The sequence below is a fragment of the Oncorhynchus keta genome, chromosome 9, assembly GCF_023373465.1.
Source record: "Oncorhynchus keta strain PuntledgeMale-10-30-2019 chromosome 9, Oket_V2, whole genome shotgun sequence".
In the NCBI taxonomy this organism is placed as follows: domain Eukaryota; kingdom Metazoa; phylum Chordata; class Actinopteri; order Salmoniformes; family Salmonidae; genus Oncorhynchus; species Oncorhynchus keta.
Window position 1 is genome coordinate 17,262,673 of NC_068429.1, and position 20,586 is coordinate 17,283,258.

General features: G+C 42.1%; 2 protein-coding genes across 7 annotated transcripts; one reads left to right on the top strand and one right to left on the bottom strand.

The window, feature by feature from the left end:
- Window positions 1-952: 952 nt before the first annotated feature.
- miga2 (mitoguardin 2) lies at window positions 953-16,005 on the bottom strand. Of its 4 annotated transcripts, none has more exons than XM_035760733.2 (15): window positions 15,855-16,005; window positions 14,784-15,157; window positions 14,331-14,541; window positions 13,933-14,051; window positions 11,249-11,369; window positions 10,162-10,328; window positions 9,731-9,848; window positions 9,462-9,562; window positions 8,931-9,040; window positions 8,584-8,656; window positions 7,424-7,510; window positions 7,053-7,151; window positions 6,589-6,723; window positions 6,220-6,390; window positions 953-5,847 (listed from the first exon to the last, which is right to left on the bottom strand). In XM_035760733.2, the coding sequence occupies exons 2-15, from the start codon at window positions 14,877-14,879 to the stop codon at window positions 5,635-5,637; spliced, it is 1,821 nt and encodes a 606-aa protein (XP_035616626.1). In that variant the 5' UTR covers window positions 14,880-15,157; window positions 15,855-16,005; the 3' UTR covers window positions 953-5,634. The 4 variants fall into 4 exon arrangements, with proteins under 4 accessions (XP_035616626.1, XP_035616627.1, XP_035616625.1 ...); XM_035760734.2 differs by having other exon boundaries at window positions 15,675-16,002; XM_035760732.2 differs by having other exon boundaries at window positions 15,621-16,002.
- st6galnac4 (ST6 (alpha-N-acetyl-neuraminyl-2,3-beta-galactosyl-1,3)-N-acetylgalactosaminide alpha-2,6-sialyltransferase 4) lies at window positions 14,522-20,287 on the top strand. Of its 3 annotated transcripts, none has more exons than XM_035760752.2 (6): window positions 14,522-14,561; window positions 17,683-17,768; window positions 17,873-18,016; window positions 18,273-18,682; window positions 18,852-18,959; window positions 19,205-20,287. In XM_035760752.2, the coding sequence occupies exons 2-6, from the start codon at window positions 17,751-17,753 to the stop codon at window positions 19,410-19,412; spliced, it is 888 nt and encodes a 295-aa protein (XP_035616645.1). In that variant the 5' UTR covers window positions 14,522-14,561; window positions 17,683-17,750; the 3' UTR covers window positions 19,413-20,287. The 3 variants fall into 3 exon arrangements, with proteins under 3 accessions (XP_035616645.1, XP_035616644.1, XP_035616643.1); XM_035760751.2 differs by lacking the exon at window positions 14,522-14,561 and adding an exon at window positions 16,703-16,788; XM_035760750.2 differs by lacking the exon at window positions 14,522-14,561 and adding an exon at window positions 17,270-17,367.
- The last annotated feature ends 299 nt before the right edge of the window (window positions 20,288-20,586 follow it).

Below are 20,586 nucleotides of genomic sequence, written 5' to 3' on the forward strand. Positions count from 1 at the left end.
ACTGTTCTCTCTACTACTGCATGGCAAGCGGTACCGGAGTGCCAAGGACATAAAGGCTTCTCAACAGTTTTTACCCCCAAGCCACAAGACTCCTGGACAGGTAATCAAATGGCTACCCGGACTATTTGCATTGTGTGCCCCCCCAAACCCTCTTCTACATTGCTGCTACAGAGGTAGCAGCAATGTAGAAGAGGGTTTGGGGGGGCACACAATGCAAATAGTCCGTTTATCATATGCAGTCACTTTAACCATATCTACATGTACATACTACCTCAAATCAGCCCGACTAACCGGTTCCTGTATATGGCCTCACTACTGTTGTCTTTTTTACTGTTTCTATTTCTTTACTTACCTATTGTTCACCTAATACCTTTTTTGCACTGTTGGTTAGAGCCTGTAAGTAAGCATTTCACTATAAGGCCACTGGTTGTATTCGGCGCACATGACAAACTTTGATTTGATATCCTTAAAATGTCTGACCCCATACTTTAATGTACAGTACAAAAGGCTATCCCAAAGAAATATGGAAGTAGAATTGCCATTCACACTTGACCATTGACTAATGCCTTAATGATCAGCTATGAAAAGTCAACTGACATTTACTCCTGAGGGGCTGACTTGCTGCACCCTCAACAACTACTGTGATTTATTATTTTATTTGACCATGCTGGTCATTTATGAACATTTGAACATCTTGGCCATGTTCTGTTATAATCTCCACCCCACACAGCCAGAAGAGGACTGGCCACCCCTCATAGCCTGGTTCCTCTAGGTTTTGGCCTTTTTAGGGAGTTTTTCCCCTAGCCACCGTGCTTCTACACCTGCATTGCTTGCTGTTTGGGGTTTTAGGCTGGGTTTTTGTACAGCACTTTGAGATATCAGCTGATGTACGAAGGGCTATATAAATAAATTTGATTTGAGGGATCTCTCTTAGGTGATGCAATGCCAAAAGCCAAAGACAGTCACAATTTATTTGATAGGGAAAAGTCTAATTGAAAGAATTTAATAAGAATAAACAAAAAAATATGCAGATTCTAAAACTTTCAGTTTGTGCTGGCATTGTAATTTCACAACAATAAAAAAAGACACAAGGCATGAATAGGACACTTGTAGTGTACAACAAGTCATTTCATCATACTTAACTGAGTAAGAAGTTTCTCTCCTCTTTGGCCATTTTGAAATCATAAACCTACTAATGTTGCATAATGCAGACTTAAAAGATTGAATAAGCAAAGAGTTAACTGGCCTGTCTCATCAGCTTACATAAGAGTTCCTACAGCTGAATTTTGAAGTATAATCCATACAGTACAGAGTAAACAGTATTAAGCAGTTAATCATTCACTAAATCCGCATTGACATTTTCCTAGTTTTGATACCACAATTATTGGTAATTAAGATTAATTGATCATTAAAAAGGAAGTCACAGGGCATCTAATGCAATCCAACACTATGCTAACTGATGGGACACATTAACAAGATGCAAAAAGCAGTACAGGTATGACAAGAGTCCACATGCAAAGGCTGTTGAGGATAGTGCAATTCTGATACTACATATAGATCGATTGTTGGTTCAACCGAGAAGGAAAAGTCAACTAATCTCACAACCCAAAGGCCACCATTTGGGCATCCGAGCAGTAACGCATAACTATTACATTAATCTCCCATTGGGATGTGATACGTATTGATCAATTCATATACTTTTCATAGTAACTGGAGCCTAGGAGATCCCAAAATAGGCAGGGCAGTTTTCATTTGTTACTCAAATCAACTGAGTGACACAATAGAAATATCTGATTCAAATGTAGGTCTGCGAGATAATTTGCCCAAATTAGACCAACAAATCACATGTACAAAAAAACCAAGAATTCAATCTAATACGTCATCTGGCACAATGTCTGCCAGTCTTACAATGGGTATTCAATAATGCCATTTCTAGGGGAAAAGCCTCAAACTTGCTGTCATTTACTCATGCTAAAATATATCCAATAACATCAGTACATTTCATGGCGCAAGAACATTTTAAAACTAGACCTACCAATGACCTATCCAACTATTGATTAACAAAATAAAGGGTTAAAAGAGCGTTAATGTATGTTTTCCAATATAGTGCAAAGGAAGGATCTTTCATGTGCCAAAAAAAGAAAGTTTAAACTCTACTGGTTACTAGAAAAAGCTCCATAAACAGTAATGGGTATTAAGTTAGACTTAGATTTTTATTTAACCCTTCTTTTACCAGGTAAGTTGACCGAGACCACAATCTCATTTACAGCAAAGATCTGGGGAAGAAGAGGTGGGATGAATGAGCCAATTGGAAGCCTGGAATCCAAAGTGATATGTTCCGTTTCACTTCACCAATATACACTACATGCTTGAACATCTCATTCCAACCGAGGACAGACTATTTTTTACACACTTTAGCACTCGCCGGACCCGTTCTGTGGGCTTGTGTGGCCTACTACTTCTCGGCTGAGCAGTTGTTGCTCCTAGACATTTCCACTCCACAATAACAGCATTTGCAGTTGACAAGGGCAGCTCGAGCAGGGCAGAAATCTGACAAACTGACTTGTTGAAAAGGTGGCATCCTAGTACAGCGCCTCATTGAAAGTCATGGAGCTCTTCCTTATGGGCCATTCTACTGCCATTTTTTGTCTATGGAGATTGCATGGCTGTGTCCTCAATTTTATACACAGGTTAACAACGAGTGTGGTTAAAATAGCCAAATCCACTAATTTGAAGGTGTGTCCACATACTTTTGTATATGGATTTCACAGTTTGGATTCCAGGCTAACAAGACAGCCCCAAAGCAGATTCTGAATACACAGCTACAATATACTGAACTCTTATATCAAGATCACAATAACCGCATACTATACCACAACATTTGAATGTACATTGACAATCCCCATTTCAACAAAATGTGTGACAGAGCTCAGTACAAGGTAGCTGTGAATTCAAACATGTAAGGTAGTATCGCTCCTGTCTTTTGTTGAGGGCATGTGGGAATATTAGTGGGAAGTGCTATTCAGAAACAATGCTTTTCTCAAAAACAGCGGAAATGCATTTAAAAAAAATCTCATCCTGCTCCGTTAAAGTGCGGTAAATACCGGTATCACTGTTTTTTTTTTTTACAGACAAAGCGTGATTACAGACAATAAGAATTTCACTCGATCGTATACTCACACACTAATGCAGACACACAACTCGACAACAATCATCAGAACTGGCAAAGCAGTTCATGATATCCTACACCACCATTCAAAAGTTTAGGGCCACTTAGAAATGTCCTTATTTTTGAAAGAAATGGTTTTTGTCCATTAAAATAACATACATTTGATCAGAAATACAGTGTAGACATTGTTAATGTTGTAAATGAATATTGTAGCTGGAAACAGCTGATTTTTAATGGAATATCTACAGAGGCCCATTATCAGCAACCATCACTCCTGTGTTTCAATGGCAATCCAATGGCAATCAAAGTTTATAATTTTAAAAGGCTAATTGGTCAGTAGAAAAAACTTTGGCAATTATGTTAGCACAGCTGAAAACTGTTCTGATTAAAGAAGCAATAAAACTGGCCTTCTTTAGACTAGTTGGGTATCTGGAGCATTTGTGGGTTCGATTACAGGCTCAAAATGGCCAGAAACAAAGACCTTTATTCTGAAACTCGTCAGCCTATTCTTGTTCTGAGAAATTAAGGCTATTCCAATCGAGAAATTGCCAAGAAACTGAAGATCTCAGACAGAGCTGTGTACTACTCCCGTCCCAGAACAGCGCAAACTGGCCCTAACCAGAATAGAAAGAGGAGTGGGAGTCCCCGGTGCACAACTGAGCAAGAGGACAAGTACATTAGTGTCTAGTTTGAGAAACAGACGCCGCACAAGTCCTCAACTGGCAGCTTCATTAAATAGTACCCGCAAAACACCAGTCTCAACGTCAACAGCGAAGAGGTGACTCCGGGATGCTGGCCTTCTAGGCAGAGTGGCAAACAAAAAGCCATATCCTAGACTGGCCAATAAAAAGAAAAGATGGGCAAAAGAACAGACACTGGACAGAGGAACGTTGCCTAGAAGGCCAGCATCACGGAGTCACCTCTTCACTGTTGAGCCTGTAATCGAACCCAAAAATGCTGATGCTCCAGATATTCAACTAGTCTAAAGAAGGCCAGTTTAATTCCTTCTTTAAATCAGCACAACAGTTTTCAGCTGTGCTAACATCATTGCAAAAGGGTTTTCTAATGATCAATTAGCCTTTTAAAATAATACACTTGGATTAGCTAACGTGCCATTGGAACACAGGAGTGATGGTTGCTGAGAATGGTGTGGTCCTTCTGTAGCTCAGTTGGTAGAGCATGGCGCTTGTAACGCCAGGGTAGTGGGTTCGATTCCCAGGACCACCCATACGTAGAATGTATGCACACATGACTAAGTCGCTTTGGATAAAAGCGTCTGCTAAATGGCATATTATTATTATTATTATTAATGGGCGTCTGTACGCTTATGTAGATATTCCAATAAAAACCAGCCGATTCCAGCTACAATAGTCATTTACAACATTAAATGTCTACATTGTATTTCTGATCAATTTGATGTTATTTTAATGGAAACAAAAAAGTGCTTGTCTTTCAAAAACAAGGACATTACTAAGTGACCCCAAACTTTTGAAAGGTAGTGTATTTCCTGTTCTCCAAGCGTAACCTAAATTCAGCCTGCATTGTCACACGTCACCGAGGTATATGCTACAGTATATTATTAGGATTTCTGGGGTGGTATGCCCCTGCTTGGCATCTTTTTTTACCCCCACAGTACCTCGATACTGACCATTTTAAGTATGAGGACAAGATAGGAATATCTGTGCACTTTTTCTGTACATACAAGTTAATGACTGTCCAATGCCCTGCCTGACCTTATGTACAGTATTAGACATTTGTATTACACATTCTCTTGAATGAACAGGTGCTTTTTTTTTCATTAATGCGGCACCTAACACTATTGGAATAAATACGATAAATGAAAGGGATGATCAATCAATGGATAGAGACGGAAGCAACGAGTCCTGCAGCATCACGTCCCAGGGCACGCCTTCAAATTGGCCAAGGGTGTCGGGACAATAGAGGGGATCGGTTCGGATCACCTGCCTCAGAACACACACACTTACTGTACATCCATTACATAGAGACAACAAACATTTTCTTGCCGGATGGTTGTTGGTTCATCACACATTTGGAAAAAGGGATAACTAGTATTGACTGATGAACAACTCCAGATTCAACTCAGATGATAAAATGTACGAGGAGAGCTAGAACAAAAACATCCCTCTTTCACGTAAGGACCAATACAAGTCGGGTTCTGTTCGATTTGGTGGCTGTTATGTTTAGGGTGTAGAACCACAGACTGACTGGGTGATGCTGCAGTTCAAGCATGTGAATTAACAACCCTCCTAAATCTTGCTTGTTAAGTCCGGCTTTGACCAACCCAGTCCATTCCAGCTCAGCTAAGTCAGATACAGGGTCATATTCATTATGCCACACAGTAGCAAATCACTTTCTAACTGAAAATGAAAATCAATGTTCTTATTGGACAAATTCATGTACTACCTCCCCGTTTCATAACATCCCAAATGAACACTACTCATGTCTCAGTGGTGGTTGGAGGGGCTGGGGCCCGGTTCTGTGTCTCCTTGGGGTAGGGCTCCATTGGGCTCCAGCAGGCTGTCAATGCCAAGGTAGCCCAGCAGGATGTCACTGCGGCGGTGGGACAGGCTCAGGATGTCCTCGGCTAACGACTGGGCCGAGGTGAAGCGCACCTTGTCGTGGTCAAACATATCTTTCAGGTACTGCACTATTTGTTGCTGGAGAAGAGAAAATGACATTGGTGAGGAATGTGCTCATAAGAGATGTCATTTTGCAGATTTATTTCTAAGAAAAATCTAACTTGTTTTCCACATTAATTTCCCTCCTGAAATTCTCTGTCGAATTTAGGTAGACTGGGTAAATCACTTGGTAGACTGTCCACAGGGATTATGATATTTGAGAGATTAAGGCATCGTAGAGATCAGCGTGATTAAACTGCTGATGTGGGGTAAAAAGGACAGAGATTGAAGGATGCAGACAGAGACACACACGTGAAAATAGTAAATTAATAGAAAATAACAAAATGGTGACATGTGACCTAAATACTGCTAGTAGTAAATTGGAGACAAAAAGTTAGGATTAAAACTCACCTTGAAGATGGTGCACACCTCACTGAGGTGCTGTCGGGGCCCCAGGAAGCCAAAGGCCAGGACGGGGCTGACCTGTTCTGATATGGCGTAGAAGTGGGAGATGAAGCCGTCTGGAACCATCAACAGACGCCGCTTGGCCTTCAGAACGGACCAGCACGCAGTAGCCAGGGCCTGAGAAACACACAAAGTATGGTTTATTACATTTTAACCAATGGTAAAGTTGCAGTGAATGCTATATAGACCCTGTTTTCCATGTCTGCCTGTGTAATTATATTTATGCTGTGTAATGCTTGTTGTGTTTGTATTGCAGTTGTAACAGCTAGTATCACTAGATCATGTTGACTATAGGATTGTGGGTGTCTGTCTCACCGTCTCCTTGAAGCTGTCAGAGAGCCAACGGTTCCTGAGCACGGCCACAACGGACGAGGGCGGGCTCTCCAGGTCATCAAAGGCATCCATCAGGATGAAGTCCAGCACGATGTCAAAGAAGTTCATAACCACCACCTGGTAAAGGTCATAGATCATACGAGGTCAGGAGCTTTAAAACACAACTAGGTCATATATTCATCAAGGCACACCATAGGAAAACAAGGGTTTTTCTTACTGGTAGAAAAAAAACTGGTATCAGTCTGTTTGGTTTGCAATGAATATGGCCCAGCTTCAAGCCACATGTAAAATGTGAGTTCATGAGTTGTCAAGCACTAAAGTCAGTCTATCCAGAGTGATTTATAGACACGGATTCTTCCTACAATACCTTGAAAGAATCACCAGAATCTCTACAAACACTTTCATTCATGTTTGAAAAAAAAGAATAAAGGAAAATAGTGTCTCACCCCTCGCCCCTCCAGTTCCATCCTGCTGACTGGCCAGGTCTCCTCTCTCTGGGTGTAGAGAAGCATGTCCTCATAGGTTTCCAGGAAGGCTTTGGGACTCTACAGGTGAAACAGGAACACAGCCAACTCAATAAAAAAGCGAATCAGAGGAGTTCATTACAAAGTAACATGTTCATAGAGAAGAGTGTTGGTGAGGAGCCGCCTGTCCAGTGCACGGTCTGTCCAGTGCACGGTCTGTCCAGTGCACGGTCTGTCCAGTGCACGGTCTGTCCAGTGCACAGTGGGAATGAAATAACTTACAGCAAAAAAATATATAATCCAAGTCAACAGACAATAAAGTTGCAATGCATTGTCTGGGTTAGTGTTGCCACCTTGTTTGCCTTGGTCATGAGTCCTGTGATCATCTGCTTGCCGGTCTCCATGAAGAACGTCCGGTGAGTTTCGTCCAACAACAAAACCTGTCAAAACAACAACAACCACTGAGGACGTCAGCAAATATGACCAATCTTAGTCACATCAAATCCAGAGACATTATCCATATACAGTTGAAGTCGGAAGTTTACATACACTTAGGTTGGGGTAATTAAAACTTGTTTTTTAACCACTCCACAATTTTTTTGTTAACAAACTATAGTTTTGGCAAGTTGGTTAGGACATCTACTTTGTGCATGACAGAAGTCATTTTTCCAACAATTGTTAACAAACTGATTATTTCCCTGTATCACAATTCCAGTGGGTCAGACGTTTACATACTCTAAGTTGACTGTGCCTTTAAACAACTTGGAAAATTCCAGAAAATGTCATGGCTTTAGAAAATGGGGATGCTTCTAAGCCGAAGAACACCATCCCAACCGTGAAGCACAGGGGTGGCAGCATCATGTTGTGGGGGTACTTTGCTGCAGGAGGGACTGGTGCACTTCACAAAATAGATGGCATCATGAGGAAGCAGAATTATGTAGACATATTGAAGCAACATCTCAAGACATCAGTCAGGAAGTTAAAGCTTGGTCACAAATGGGTCTTCCAAATAGACAATGACCCCAAGCATACTTCCAAAGTTGTGGCAAAATGGCTTAAGGACAACAAAGTCAAGGTATTGGAGTGGCCATCAGAAAGCCCTGACCTCAATCCCATCGAAAATTTGTGGGCAAAACTGAAAAAGTGTGTCCGAGCAAGGTGGCCTACAAACCTGAATCAGTTACACCAGCAGCTCTGTCAGGAGGAATGGGCCAAACATTCACCCAACTTATTGTGGGACGCTGGAAACAATTTAAAGGCAATGTTACCAAAAACGAATTGAGTATGTAAACTTCTGACCCACTGGGAATGTGATGAAATAAATAAATAAATAATTCTCTCTACTATTATTCTGACATTTCACATTCTTAACATAAAGTGATGATCCTAACTGACCTAAAATGGAATTATAACTCGGATTAAATGTCAGGAGTTTAAATGTATTTGGCTAAGGTGTATGTAAACTTCCGACTTCAACTGTACCAATAAGTCATCTTCAGTAAGGATTTCAGACCTGGAAGGCTTGTCTCACACAGTGGAGCTTGGCTAGGAAGTCTTGGTCACCGTAGCATTCTAGCAGCTCAGTTCTGAGGAAAAATATGGAAATCAGAAATGTGAATAGTTATTAGTTCATTTTAACAGAAATATACGGTTGTGAGTAACACTGAACAAATAGTAGTATTTGTTTTCTTACAAATACTTAGAGCTACGATGGATTTTCGCTGGCGCAATGGAATCTATGGAATAGTCCAAAAAGTACAAACCCCAAAACTCTCCCATCTGGCACTCAATCAAGTGCACAAAAAAAAAAAAAATACTACTACTATTTTAACCCAGGACCAGTACTTAGCTAGTCCTTACCGGAGCTCTCGACAGGGCACGCTGCCGTGCTGGACCAGTGACACAGCCTCGTCGTAAAGAGCAGCGGGCCTCAGAGGCTGACACACCTCCAGAGATAGGTTGTCAAACAACTGCAGAGTAAAGAGGAAGAGGCACAATCCTCAACACATGTTCATAACATAGGATACATGATAGACATATGAGAGAGACTGTGTGTGAGGGAGAGAGAAAACGTGCGTGATAGGGTGTGTGAGGGAGAGAGAAAACGTGCGTGATAGGGTGTGTGAGGGAGAGAGAAAACGTGCGTGATAGGGTGTGTGAGGGAGAGAGAAAACGTGCGTGATAGGGTGAGTGAATGAGAGAGAAAACGTGCTTGATAGGGTGTGTGAGGGAGAGAGAAAACGTGCGTGATAGGGTGTGTGAGGGAGAGAGAAAACGTGCGTGATAGGGTGAGTGAATGAGAGAGAAAACGTGCTTGATAGGGTGTGTGAGGGAGAGAGAAAACGTGCGTGATAGGGTGAGTGAATGAGAGAGAAAGAAAGAGAAACTAACTTCTGCTGCTGAGAAGAAGGAATCGTCAGAAGTGATTGTAGTGGCATCGTCTTCACGCATTCTACTCTCCAAGTTTGGCAGGATGAGTGTTCCCTCACTCTCTGACAGGACGACAAAGCAAACAGTCTGAGCAACAACAAGGACTATGTAAGTCAAATGACCCATTATGGATAAATGCTAAAGCTTACTGTCAACATATTTGAACTAGCTGCATGCTAATAACAACCACAAAAATCAACAGATTTGCACTATCGTAGCATGTTAATTACCAAAGTCTGCCAGCAGGCTATCTGGGGGAATAGTGGCGCCAAAGTCCTCCTGTAGGTGGTAGGCCCTGTGAAGGAGGGTCTCCAGCTTCTCGGCAAAGACCTTGTTACGCGATTCAGACTGAAACCATGAAAACAAACAAATCACTACATTAGTTGATTAATTCAAAATCACAGTGGCCCTCCAGGGCTGGAGTTGCCCATCCTTTCTCTGAATTTTTAAGGAAATAGAGGCTGGTGGAGGAAGAAATCCGATGGGCTCATTCAATTCCACTCTTGCAATTACAATAAGCCCACCCTCCGATTTTTTATGTAATGGTAGGTGGATTTGTGAGAGTGCTGCTTGCTCTTGACCAGGGCTCAGTTGAGAATGAGATGCATATCTCAATGGGACTCACCTGGTTAAATAAAGGATAAATAAAAGTGTACCGTACCGTTGAGAGTGCGATAGTTCTGTGGCATACCGTGGGCAGGTTGGGGTCGGCCGCTGCCCCCTCCAGGGCTAGGCTGGTACTGGCTTTGGAGGCATTGGAGTGGGTGTGGTGCCGGATGTTCAGGGCCTGCTCCCACTTCTGAAGGGCCTCCTCAAACAACTCCATACCTGGGAGAGGGGAGAGGGGAAAGATGTCTGGGATTTTGGCTAAGGGAAAGGTCAGTTTCAATAATATATGAATGATAAATGGCAGAAAAGCAGGAATTACGAATTAATCAGGAAGAACGGCATTCCTGCTAGGGGAGGGGGACCTTAGGGTCTGTTCCTATTCCTATTCCTTACCCTTTCCACCAGAGTGTGCAGTGCACTTGTAAAACCGATGCTTATATCAATCCAGTGTTTCTTTACATGCATGAGCGAGCGGGAAAGAACAATTGTACATATGGGGAAAATACAGTAGGGAGAATGGAACACAACCACAGCTTAATGTCAGTCCTTAGTATTATGATGCATCATAAAATGACAGGATGAGTGATGCTATCCTGCCAGGTTGGTTTGATAATGACATCTACGTGCTGGGAGGCCACCCAGGTGTTTGGTTGTCGAAGAAGGATAACGGAGTCTAGCTGAATTACAGAGATGTCTTTGTCCAGGTGTTAATGGAAAAACTAACAGTGCAAGAAATACAGCATAGTCAGATGTAACCCTCTATATCAATGTCCCACTTCTATTCTTCCTCTACCAAGGGTCCTCATAGCCCCTTTCATTGAGCCAAACAGTTATTTTGAATGTCAAATAAGAACTAATTCCACTTTGGGAAATACTTTTACCCATTGGTGGGCAGGTAGCCTACATTAGAGTTTAGAGTGTTGGGCCAGTAACTGAAAAGTTTCTGGTTCGAATCCAGTCGACAAGGTGAACAATCTGCCCTCGAGCAAAGCACTTAACACTGTTTTCTCCTCTAAGTCGTTCTCGATAAGAGCTTCTGCTAAATGAATACAAATTTAAAAGCGCACCAAACACTGTCTCAGTTTGCTATGGACAGTCACGCTGAATCTTTGAGGGAATCCATGAAGGGGTATTATTACCAATGATGTACAGGTTCTCTGCGTTTGCGTCCCCCATGGCTCCCGACTCCTCCTCCACAGGCTCTGACTCCCAGGGAGTCGACGGATTGGCCGTCTGGTTCGGAGAAGTCGGGACTCGCATCTGTGACAACAAAAAGACAATAACAAATTGAAATCTTGAGGGGCCATGGACCACAAGGGTCTAAAAAGAGTTAAGTGAGGTAAACAATCCACTGAAGAAGAAGAGTGAAATCAGAATGAACTATGTTAAAATTATCGTCAAAGACTATAGCTCAGCGTTCAACACCGTAGTTCCCTCCAAGTTCCTCACCAAGCTAGGGACTGAACACCTTCCTCTGCAACTTCCTGAGAGGCCGGGCGCAGGGTGTGAGTGTAGGCAACAATACATCCGCCACGTGTACCCTCAACACAGGGGCCCCTCAGGGGTGTGTGCATAGTCCCCTCCTGTACTCCCTGTTCACCCACGACTGAGTGGCCACGCACGACTCCAACACCATCATTAAGTTTGCAGACGACACAACAGTGGTAGGCCTGATCACTGACAAGACAGCCTACAGGAAGGAGGTCAGAGACTTAGCAGTGTGGTGCCAGGACAAATGACCTCTCCCTTAACGTCAGTAACACCAAGAAGCTGATCGTGGACTACAGGAGAAAGGGGAGAGTACGCCCCCATCCTCATCATTGGGGCTGAGCTCCCTGCCATCCAGGACCTCTATAGCAGCGGAGAAAGGCCCAAAAGAATGCCAAAGACAACAGCCACCCAAGCCATAGACTGTTCACTCTATCATCTGGCACCAGATCATCGACTCTGTGACCAACAGGCTCCGACACAGCTTCTACCCCCAATGCATAAATCTTCTTAGACATAAGATTGCTAAATAGTCCATTAAAAATGGTTACCCGTGCCATCTACACTGACCCTACACACACTTCATTGACATTCCCACACATACTTATATTCACACACACAGACACACACTTTTACACATAATTTTCTGAGTCTACTCTGTTCTTTATTTTACGCTATTTATGTTCTATCCTGATGCCTAGTCACGTTACCATGCCTTCATGTACATATCTACCTCAAATACCTCGTACCTCTGCACACTGATCTGGTACTCAGACGCCTTGACTTTTTCCACTTTGTTATGTTACAGCCTTATTCTAAAATTGATTAAATAAAAATCTCAGCAATCTACACACAATACCCCATAACAAAGCGAAAACAGGTTTAGAAATGTTTGAAAATATATATATATATATATATAAAAATATTCAGACCTTTTGCTATGAAACTTGAAATTGAGAGCAGGTGCATCCTGTTTCCATTGATCATCCATTAGATGTTTCTACAACTGGATTGGAGTACACCTGTGGTAAATTCAATTGATTGGACATGATTTGGAAAGGCACACACCTGTCTATATAAGGTCCCACAGTTGACAGTGCATGTCAGAGCAAAAACCAAGCCATGAGGTCGAAGGAATTGTCTGTAGAGCTCCGAGACAGGATTGTGTCAAGGCACAGATCTGGGGAAGGGTACCAAAAAAGGTTCTGCAGCATTGAAGGTCCCCAAGAACACAATGGCCTCCATCATTCTTTAATGTAAGAAGTTTGGAACCACCAAGACTCTTCCTAGAGCTGGCTGCCCGGCCAAACTGAGCAATCGGGGGAGAAGGGCCTTGGTCAGGGAGGTGACCAAGAACCCGATGGTCACTCTGACAGAGCTCCAGAGTTCCTTTGGAGAGGTTGTCCTTCTGGAAGGTTCTCCATCTATGCAGCACTCCACCAATTAGGCCTTCATGGTAGAGTGGCCAAACGGAAGCCACATCTCAGTAAACGGCACATGACAGCCCGCTTGGAGTTTGCCAAAAGAATCTCAGACCATGAGAAACAAGTGGGTCTGGTCTGATGAAACCAAAATTAAACTATTTGGCCTGAAAGCCAAGCATCACATCTGGAGGTAACCTGGCACCATCCCTATGGTGAAGCATGGTGGTGGCAGCATCATACTGTGGGGGTGGTTTTCAGCAGCAGGGACTGCGAGACTAGTCAGGATCGAGATAAAGATTAATGGAGCAAAGATCCATGATGAAAACCTGCTTCAGTGTGCTCAGGACCTCAGACTGGAGGCAAAGGTTCACCTTCCAACAGGACAACGACCCATAGCAGAGAGGATCTGCAGAGAAGAGTGGGAGACCCCCCCCAAATACAGGTGTGCCAAGCTTGTAGCGTCATACCCCAAGAACTCTTGATGCGGTCATCACTGCCAAAGGTGCTGCAACAAAGTACTGAGTAAAGGGTCTGAATACTTATGTACAATGTGTTATTTCAGTTTTTTTAAACCAGTTTTTGCTTTGTCATTATGGGGTATTGTGTGTAGATTGAGGGGGGGGGGGAACATTTTAGAATAAGCCTGTAACATAACAAAATGTGGAAAAAAAGAGTCTGAATGCTTTCCCAAATGTACTGTATATAGCACCAGATTGATCTGGTACCTACTGTATATAGCTGTATATATCCTTGTTACTATTGTTACTTTTTTTTTTTTTTTTTTTTTTACTCTGCATCGTTGGGAAGGGCTCATAAGAAAGCATTTCACTAAAGTCTACACCAGTTATAGTAGGAGCATATGAAAAATGTCTTTAATTTGAGTGATAGAAAGTAAGGAGAGTGAAACGTACAGAGGCTATGCTGTGGGAGGAGCTTGAGTGTTTGCTGGGAGCCAGTGAAGAGATGCCGCTCATGGTTTCATTGCTCCGTGTGCTGGGGCTCATCATCTGTCGCCCGGGAAACGGACCACCTGGAATGGAAACGAGACTGTTAGCTAACACTTCTATCAAAAAGGCATTTTGATCACATTAATAACTGGTATTCTAACCGTGATCATGCTGAAACAGCTTTCACATACAGTATCCACACAGCCTTATGGAAACACCAGCATGTCAATGAACCAACTTACTTGACTTAATCCGTTTTACTTCCTTGATGTCAATCAGCCAACCAACAAACACATCAACAAAATGAGCCAATTCTACAGCCTGATTGAAACCACCAGTAATCACATTGAAGTGAAACTCACCTCTCCTCAGAGATGACTGTTTCCCTGACCGGATCAACGCCTCTGGTATTCCCACCTGCTTCTGCTCATCTTTCACAGCTGTTGCCTGTTTCCGTTTCCTGCCGCGTCTCTTCATGTGGTGGGCGGTGAGGGCCAGGGCTACGCTCCCCAGAGCTGTGGCAAACAGCACCTTCTTCAGACTGGGAGAAAGCTTCAGCTGAGAGAATATGGACTGACAGGAAAAGAGATGGGGTGAGTGGTCACAACAAACTAAAACAACTTGAAGCATACATGCTTATGTATCAAACATGTCTTTTCAGTGTGTCAAATATGGGGGGGAATTACAAATAAGTTACTTGCTAATAAAGAACAAACTTATGCTTTTTTTGGCAACATTCTTTGCAATGTTTTAGGATTCTTACACACATATTCAATAGTGTACTTGAAAGTGTCTTCTTGGGGAACATTGTTTACCTGCCCAAAGGTGGAGTAGAGAAACACGGGGATCTCGGCCACAGTCATGGCCAAGGCCTGGGCGATGGACATCCCTTCTGCTCTTCTGATTGACATTTCAGTAGAATGCCCACAGAGCCTCAAACAACCCCTTTACATCAACCTCCTCAGGGGCTTCCTTCTCTGTTCTGCTCTGAGACCAGCCAGCCAGCCAGCACAGTGCCTGTTCGAAATTGGGCTGTGGTCAGCCACTTCTGAGTCTGGGTGGGTCCCTCTGGTTCAGCTTCAGACTGTAGCCGCAACCAGTGTACCGGAGTCCTGTCCACACTGGTTTTGGTGCCCTGTCTCTCTTCTTCACTTATCCAAAGGCACCATGTTTCTCGATCCGTGCAAACCTAGGGGGAGTGTGAATTGTTGTCATCATTGCTACAATGAGTGATATCGATCAGTGATAGTTAAATCTGACTACTTCACAAATATGTAATGAACTGAAATAAACACATATACATAACATCGTCTCAGGCTATATAATGTAACAACCAAACAGCATCGAGAACAGAGTGAAGTAGACACACAGGCATTGCACAGGCCACCACACGACAGCTGCAGTTACACACTTAGCTAGCTAGCTAACGTTAGTTATTAGCCAGCATAGCATCAAAGAAGCACGACCAACTAAATATGAGTAGAATTCCTCTAGAAGATAACATGTTTAACGTTACTTTTTACTTTGACCAAATATTAACAAAAAAAAGAGACCCCCACAGCCTAGCGCCAAAGTAGCATTAGCATCATGCTAGCTGACAAGCCGTCCCAGCAGGTTCACAACTTTCAAGGGTTATCATATTTGACAATAACCTTTAACATCAATAAGGTCTCTTCGGTTTTGGCTGCGAATGGAATATTACAAACCAGTCCTGATTGCTGACCAACCCCACAAGCCGAACATGCTAGTTAGCCAGCTAGGAACTTTGATTCGCGCACTGACAGCTACTGCTGGCTTCAATCCGGCCTGGCTGTCAGATCACTCAGTCAACGGTCTCCGATGGACTACTAAAAGCTGCCTAACCGTGTATTCAAGAGATTGCTAACCTTTTTATGGATAAAAAAGATACCTAACACAATAAATCATAGAATCATCCAAAAGCTACTAATGCACATTGCGCATCCAAAGAGCCGTAGAAGGACATTCAGCAGCGCATTTCACACACTACTGTGATATTTGCTTCAGGGCGGACACATTTGTAATTGATACCATGGAAGACCAATGTCTGTTGAGTATATGTGGGCGCGTTCCTATTGTGGTCAATCACAATTGAGGAAGGAGGAGGGTGTACATTGGATATCCAATCGTATCAAAGATTGGGGCCTGACTCTTGCTTGTTCCATGGCAAAAGTTAGGTGAAAAGTCAAAACGTTTCATCCAAAAATGGATCAATAGCGTTAAAGTATTCATATGTTTAACATTGTAACGGATTGTTTATTTATTTTTTGTACACACAATTGTGTTGTCACAGTTGGATCTGTGCATAACAAGCCATTTCTGTTTTAGGTCTTGTGAGATAAATATCTACTCCTGTCTTAAGTGTAGTGTATGGACATAAACTGTTCCCAGTGCTGGTGTTTGTATTGGTGGTGTTGGGTTTTGACTAGATGGGATAACGGCAGTTTATGTCAGAATTAACCAGAATAGAGAGCAATAGTAATTACATACTCATCAGCTAACGTTGCTTTTTGTGAATTTTTAAGCATTTATGTAGGATTTTTTTAAAGCAAAGGAAAGGCATCATAATTCATAAAGATCACTGACTGATATTATCTCATATAACAAAACGTATAAGATATCCTAAGCCTGCGTTAACCTTATTTTCGGCGTTTATCCCCAACCCCTATTCTTTTCGCATTAATTTTCCTCATTAGAATGGCTGAACGAACCAGACGTAACTCATTTCCGCTTTTTTAGGAAGTTACATGCTGGCGAGTGCTATTGACATTTCGGAGCAGGCTAGGAAAACTTACTCCGCAGGTTAGAATAATTAGGTTATAAGGTTAGCGTTGGTTTAAATGCAAAAAATGTTAGTGATGCTTGTGCTGCAACCAAGAAAGATAATGTGCCTGCTGCTCATTAATTTAATTAGGCAAGTCAGTTAAGAATACATTCGTGTTTACAATTACGACCTACACTGGACGCAGCTGGGCGCCGCTCTATTGGTCTCTCAATCAATACAGCCTGGATTCGAACCAGAGACTGTAGTGTCACCTCTTGCACTGAGATGCAGTGCTTTAGACCGCTGCGCCACTCGGGGGTATGATGAAAGGGATGTCTTGACTAGTATGGGCTATATAAATAATTGACTAGTATGAAGGATAGAAATAATTAGGTTTTCCATAATATTAACTTTTAGAGGGGCATATATGCTTTTAAATCATTATATTACTGCATTGTATTCGTTACATCTTTCATTCCCTGAAATATCTTTCCAGTAATAAAATGTGTCCAATATCAGGAACTAAAGCTATCCAGGTTCTGTTCACTGACGGAACATAATATGGGTAACACCATCACTCACCATCACACACACCATCACAACAAGGGAAATACTAGGTTAGTTAGCTTATCATGTATCTTCTTATTTCATGTTAACGTATTATAATAATTGCATAGAGTCGGTTATTCGTTTGGTCAACGTTTCTGTTAATTGATTTCCTTTTTGGCACTGAATTAGCTGCCACCATGTTATGGCAAAATATTGGTCATGATGATAGTTAACGTTAACTAGCTAGCTAACGCGGTTCGATTGGTTATCATGTCAGTCATTTCGACCGATGTGCACTGAAGTTGACCCCCTACACTGGTTTTAAATGTGCTATTGATTAAACATTAGTTGTCAAATTAACGGTAGACGTTTTTATTCAACAGGTGAGATACCCAACTTATTTCCCACCAATTGTGATGAAATCCATTAGGGGCGGGGCCAGAGGTCTCTAATGGATATGAAGTCTCAGGTAAACATGACATCTTGTTTCCTACTCCTCATCATTATTACAGTAACATTTACTTCCTATGCACACTGACTACAGTTTTTAACCTGTTCATCTGATGTCAACAGAGGTGCCACTGGATTTGTCTAGTTATTGTAACACTGTCAGTGTTGTTATGGTACGTCCACATGACCAGATCAGATGGGTCCAACAGCATGGTCAACATTGGTCTCCAAGGATACCTCAGGATCACCCCTGGCAGGAGGGATCAGGTGAGCTGTTGATTTGCAGAGGTCTGCGTTGTGTTTTGCAACAGAGAATTAAAATCAGCATTTCCATTGGTCAAGCCCAGGTAGTCCCTAGTCTATTTCATTCTATTTTTATTTTTTTTGTTGCCTAATGAACACAACCCATGCCTTGTTCCACTTGCCAACACCTTCAGCCAGAAAGAAACAAACTATATGTTGATGTAAACACATTAATACATTTTCACCTCATGTGATTTTATGCCCTATTCTCTCCCTCCAGTTTCTGAAGATGCACTGCCGCCAGTGTGCCTTGGTGTCCAGCTCGGGCCAGATGCAGGGGGCAAGTCTCAGAGAGGAGATTGACCAGATGGGGTGTGTGATCCGCATGAACAACGCCCCCACACTGGGCTATGAGAGGGACGTAGGGAGCAGAACCAGTCTGAGGGTCGTATCGCACACCAGTGTTCCCCTGCTGATTAAAAACGAGAGCTATTACTTCAGGCACTCTGCAGACACCACCTACGTGTTCTGGGGTCCTGAGCGGAACATGAGGCAGGATGGGAAAGGGCGTGTTTTTAATGCCTTGATGAAGATGGCCACGAAGTACCCGCAGGTCAAAATATACATGGTGACTCGGGAGAAGATCCAGTACTGTGACAGTGTTTTTCAGAATGAGACAGGGAAAAACAGGTAAATAATGTCCTCGCCAAGCACTCAGGGGTCATGTTAATTAGGGTACGAGGGTCAAGTCCAGGTAGTCTATTACTTTTTCAGTCCGTTTTCTTCTGTTTGGTGCCGAAATGAACACGGCCAAGATGGCTATGTTGCTATTCTTATTATTATACGTTTTCTGTTTCAGAATGAATTCGGGTGCTTTTCTCAGCACTGGTTTCTTCACCATGATCCTGGCCATGGACATGTGTGACAGTATTCACGTCTATGGGATGATCGACGATAACTTCTGCAGGTGAGTTATTTGAAAAAGATGTGGAAGCAACTACCTGTCCAATAGCACATTTATTCTGGCGTAAGAGCACATTTATTCTGTTTTGAGACTAATTACATTTGAATAAAATAAATAGGAACCCTGAACTAGCAGTCAACTTGCCTTATATTACACTGTTTTGTGTTACACCACATTGTACTGAGAGCTATTGGGATTGATTGGCTGTATTTGACAATTAACCACACCCCTTTCATGCTTCTCTGAAGCCGTGCTGATCACAGTGTTGCTCCTTACCACTACTACGAGGGAAGCCGGATGGACGAGTGCCGCATGTACCGGCTGCACGAGCACGCAAGTCGTGGCGGCCATCGCTTCATTACCGAGAAGGCCATCTATGCCCGATGGGCCTTGCACCACAGGGTGGAGTTCAAACACCCTTCCTGGAACCTGCAGGAGAGGAAACATGACCCCTGAGTGTTGTGCCTGGTGACTTTTTAAAATCTTTGACCTCTGACCCCCGTATGACCCCGTTGGGGAATTCTGTGCAGTATGAGAGTCAAATTATCTTACTCCTTCATGGGGCTGCAGTATTAATTATAATATTTATGACAGCCTAAATGGTGTTCAAAACATTGTATTCAATAGTCAAGCATCAAACTGCCAACTTTTTTTTACATTGGTCAAAGTGCTCATATTTCTAATTTTAGACCTTTAGCCTATGTCTAAAGTACAGTATTCTAACCACTATTAAATTAAAACTGCTATTGGTAGGTCTAGTGATGCCAAATCAAATAAGATTTTTAGTGTTTGAACAAACTTGATGCCTTTGTTGTTTGTTTGTCATAATTATGCCTTTTCATTTCTGCACTCTTAAGATCCAATGTTTTTTCATTTAATGTAGCTTTTATGATGCACTGACTGAATGTTCAGCAACGTATTATGTTTTTTCCTGTTCACTGCTATATGCCCATGTATTTCAATGTAATGAAACATTGTTGTGCTTTCCTATCAGAGTTTAGTCTTAACAACATTTCAAACTTGTACATATATTTATTATGTTATGGTTCAAATGTAACAAGAATCATGAATTTAGTGTCACTGAAATATAATAATGTGCTGGTCATTTACTATCAGAGAAAGTGACTATCTGATAGCAAAGAGAAACTCTTGCTGATTTGATTGGTTTTTGCAGAGGCCAATGGAATGATTTGACATGTTATGAGTAGAGACTCATCCCCAAAAAGTGTGCCTTTTTCTTTAAGTTCCTATTTTTGTCTGACATTATACACATGTTGACTTTAAACAAAAAAAGGTGTTGCTTGACAAATGGTAAATGGTGTAATGTTACTTTTATATAAGGTCTGATATGCCTTATATTCTGATGGTCTTCATGATGATATTTACAAAGCTTGACAATGCTACTATCATGTTCAATGGAAAATCCCTATAGTGCTCTCTTTTAGGAAATATGAAATGCTCTTTACCTGCCTTTATAAATTACTTAATGATGTCTGATTCCAAAGAACTGTATTATAAATGTTTACAGTATTGTGGTGTTGATTAGTTTATTCTGAAGGTGTCTGGTTTTCACAACACTGAAATTAACTATGTCCATTTTAAAATACTAGCCTTTGTGTCTTCTCTAAAT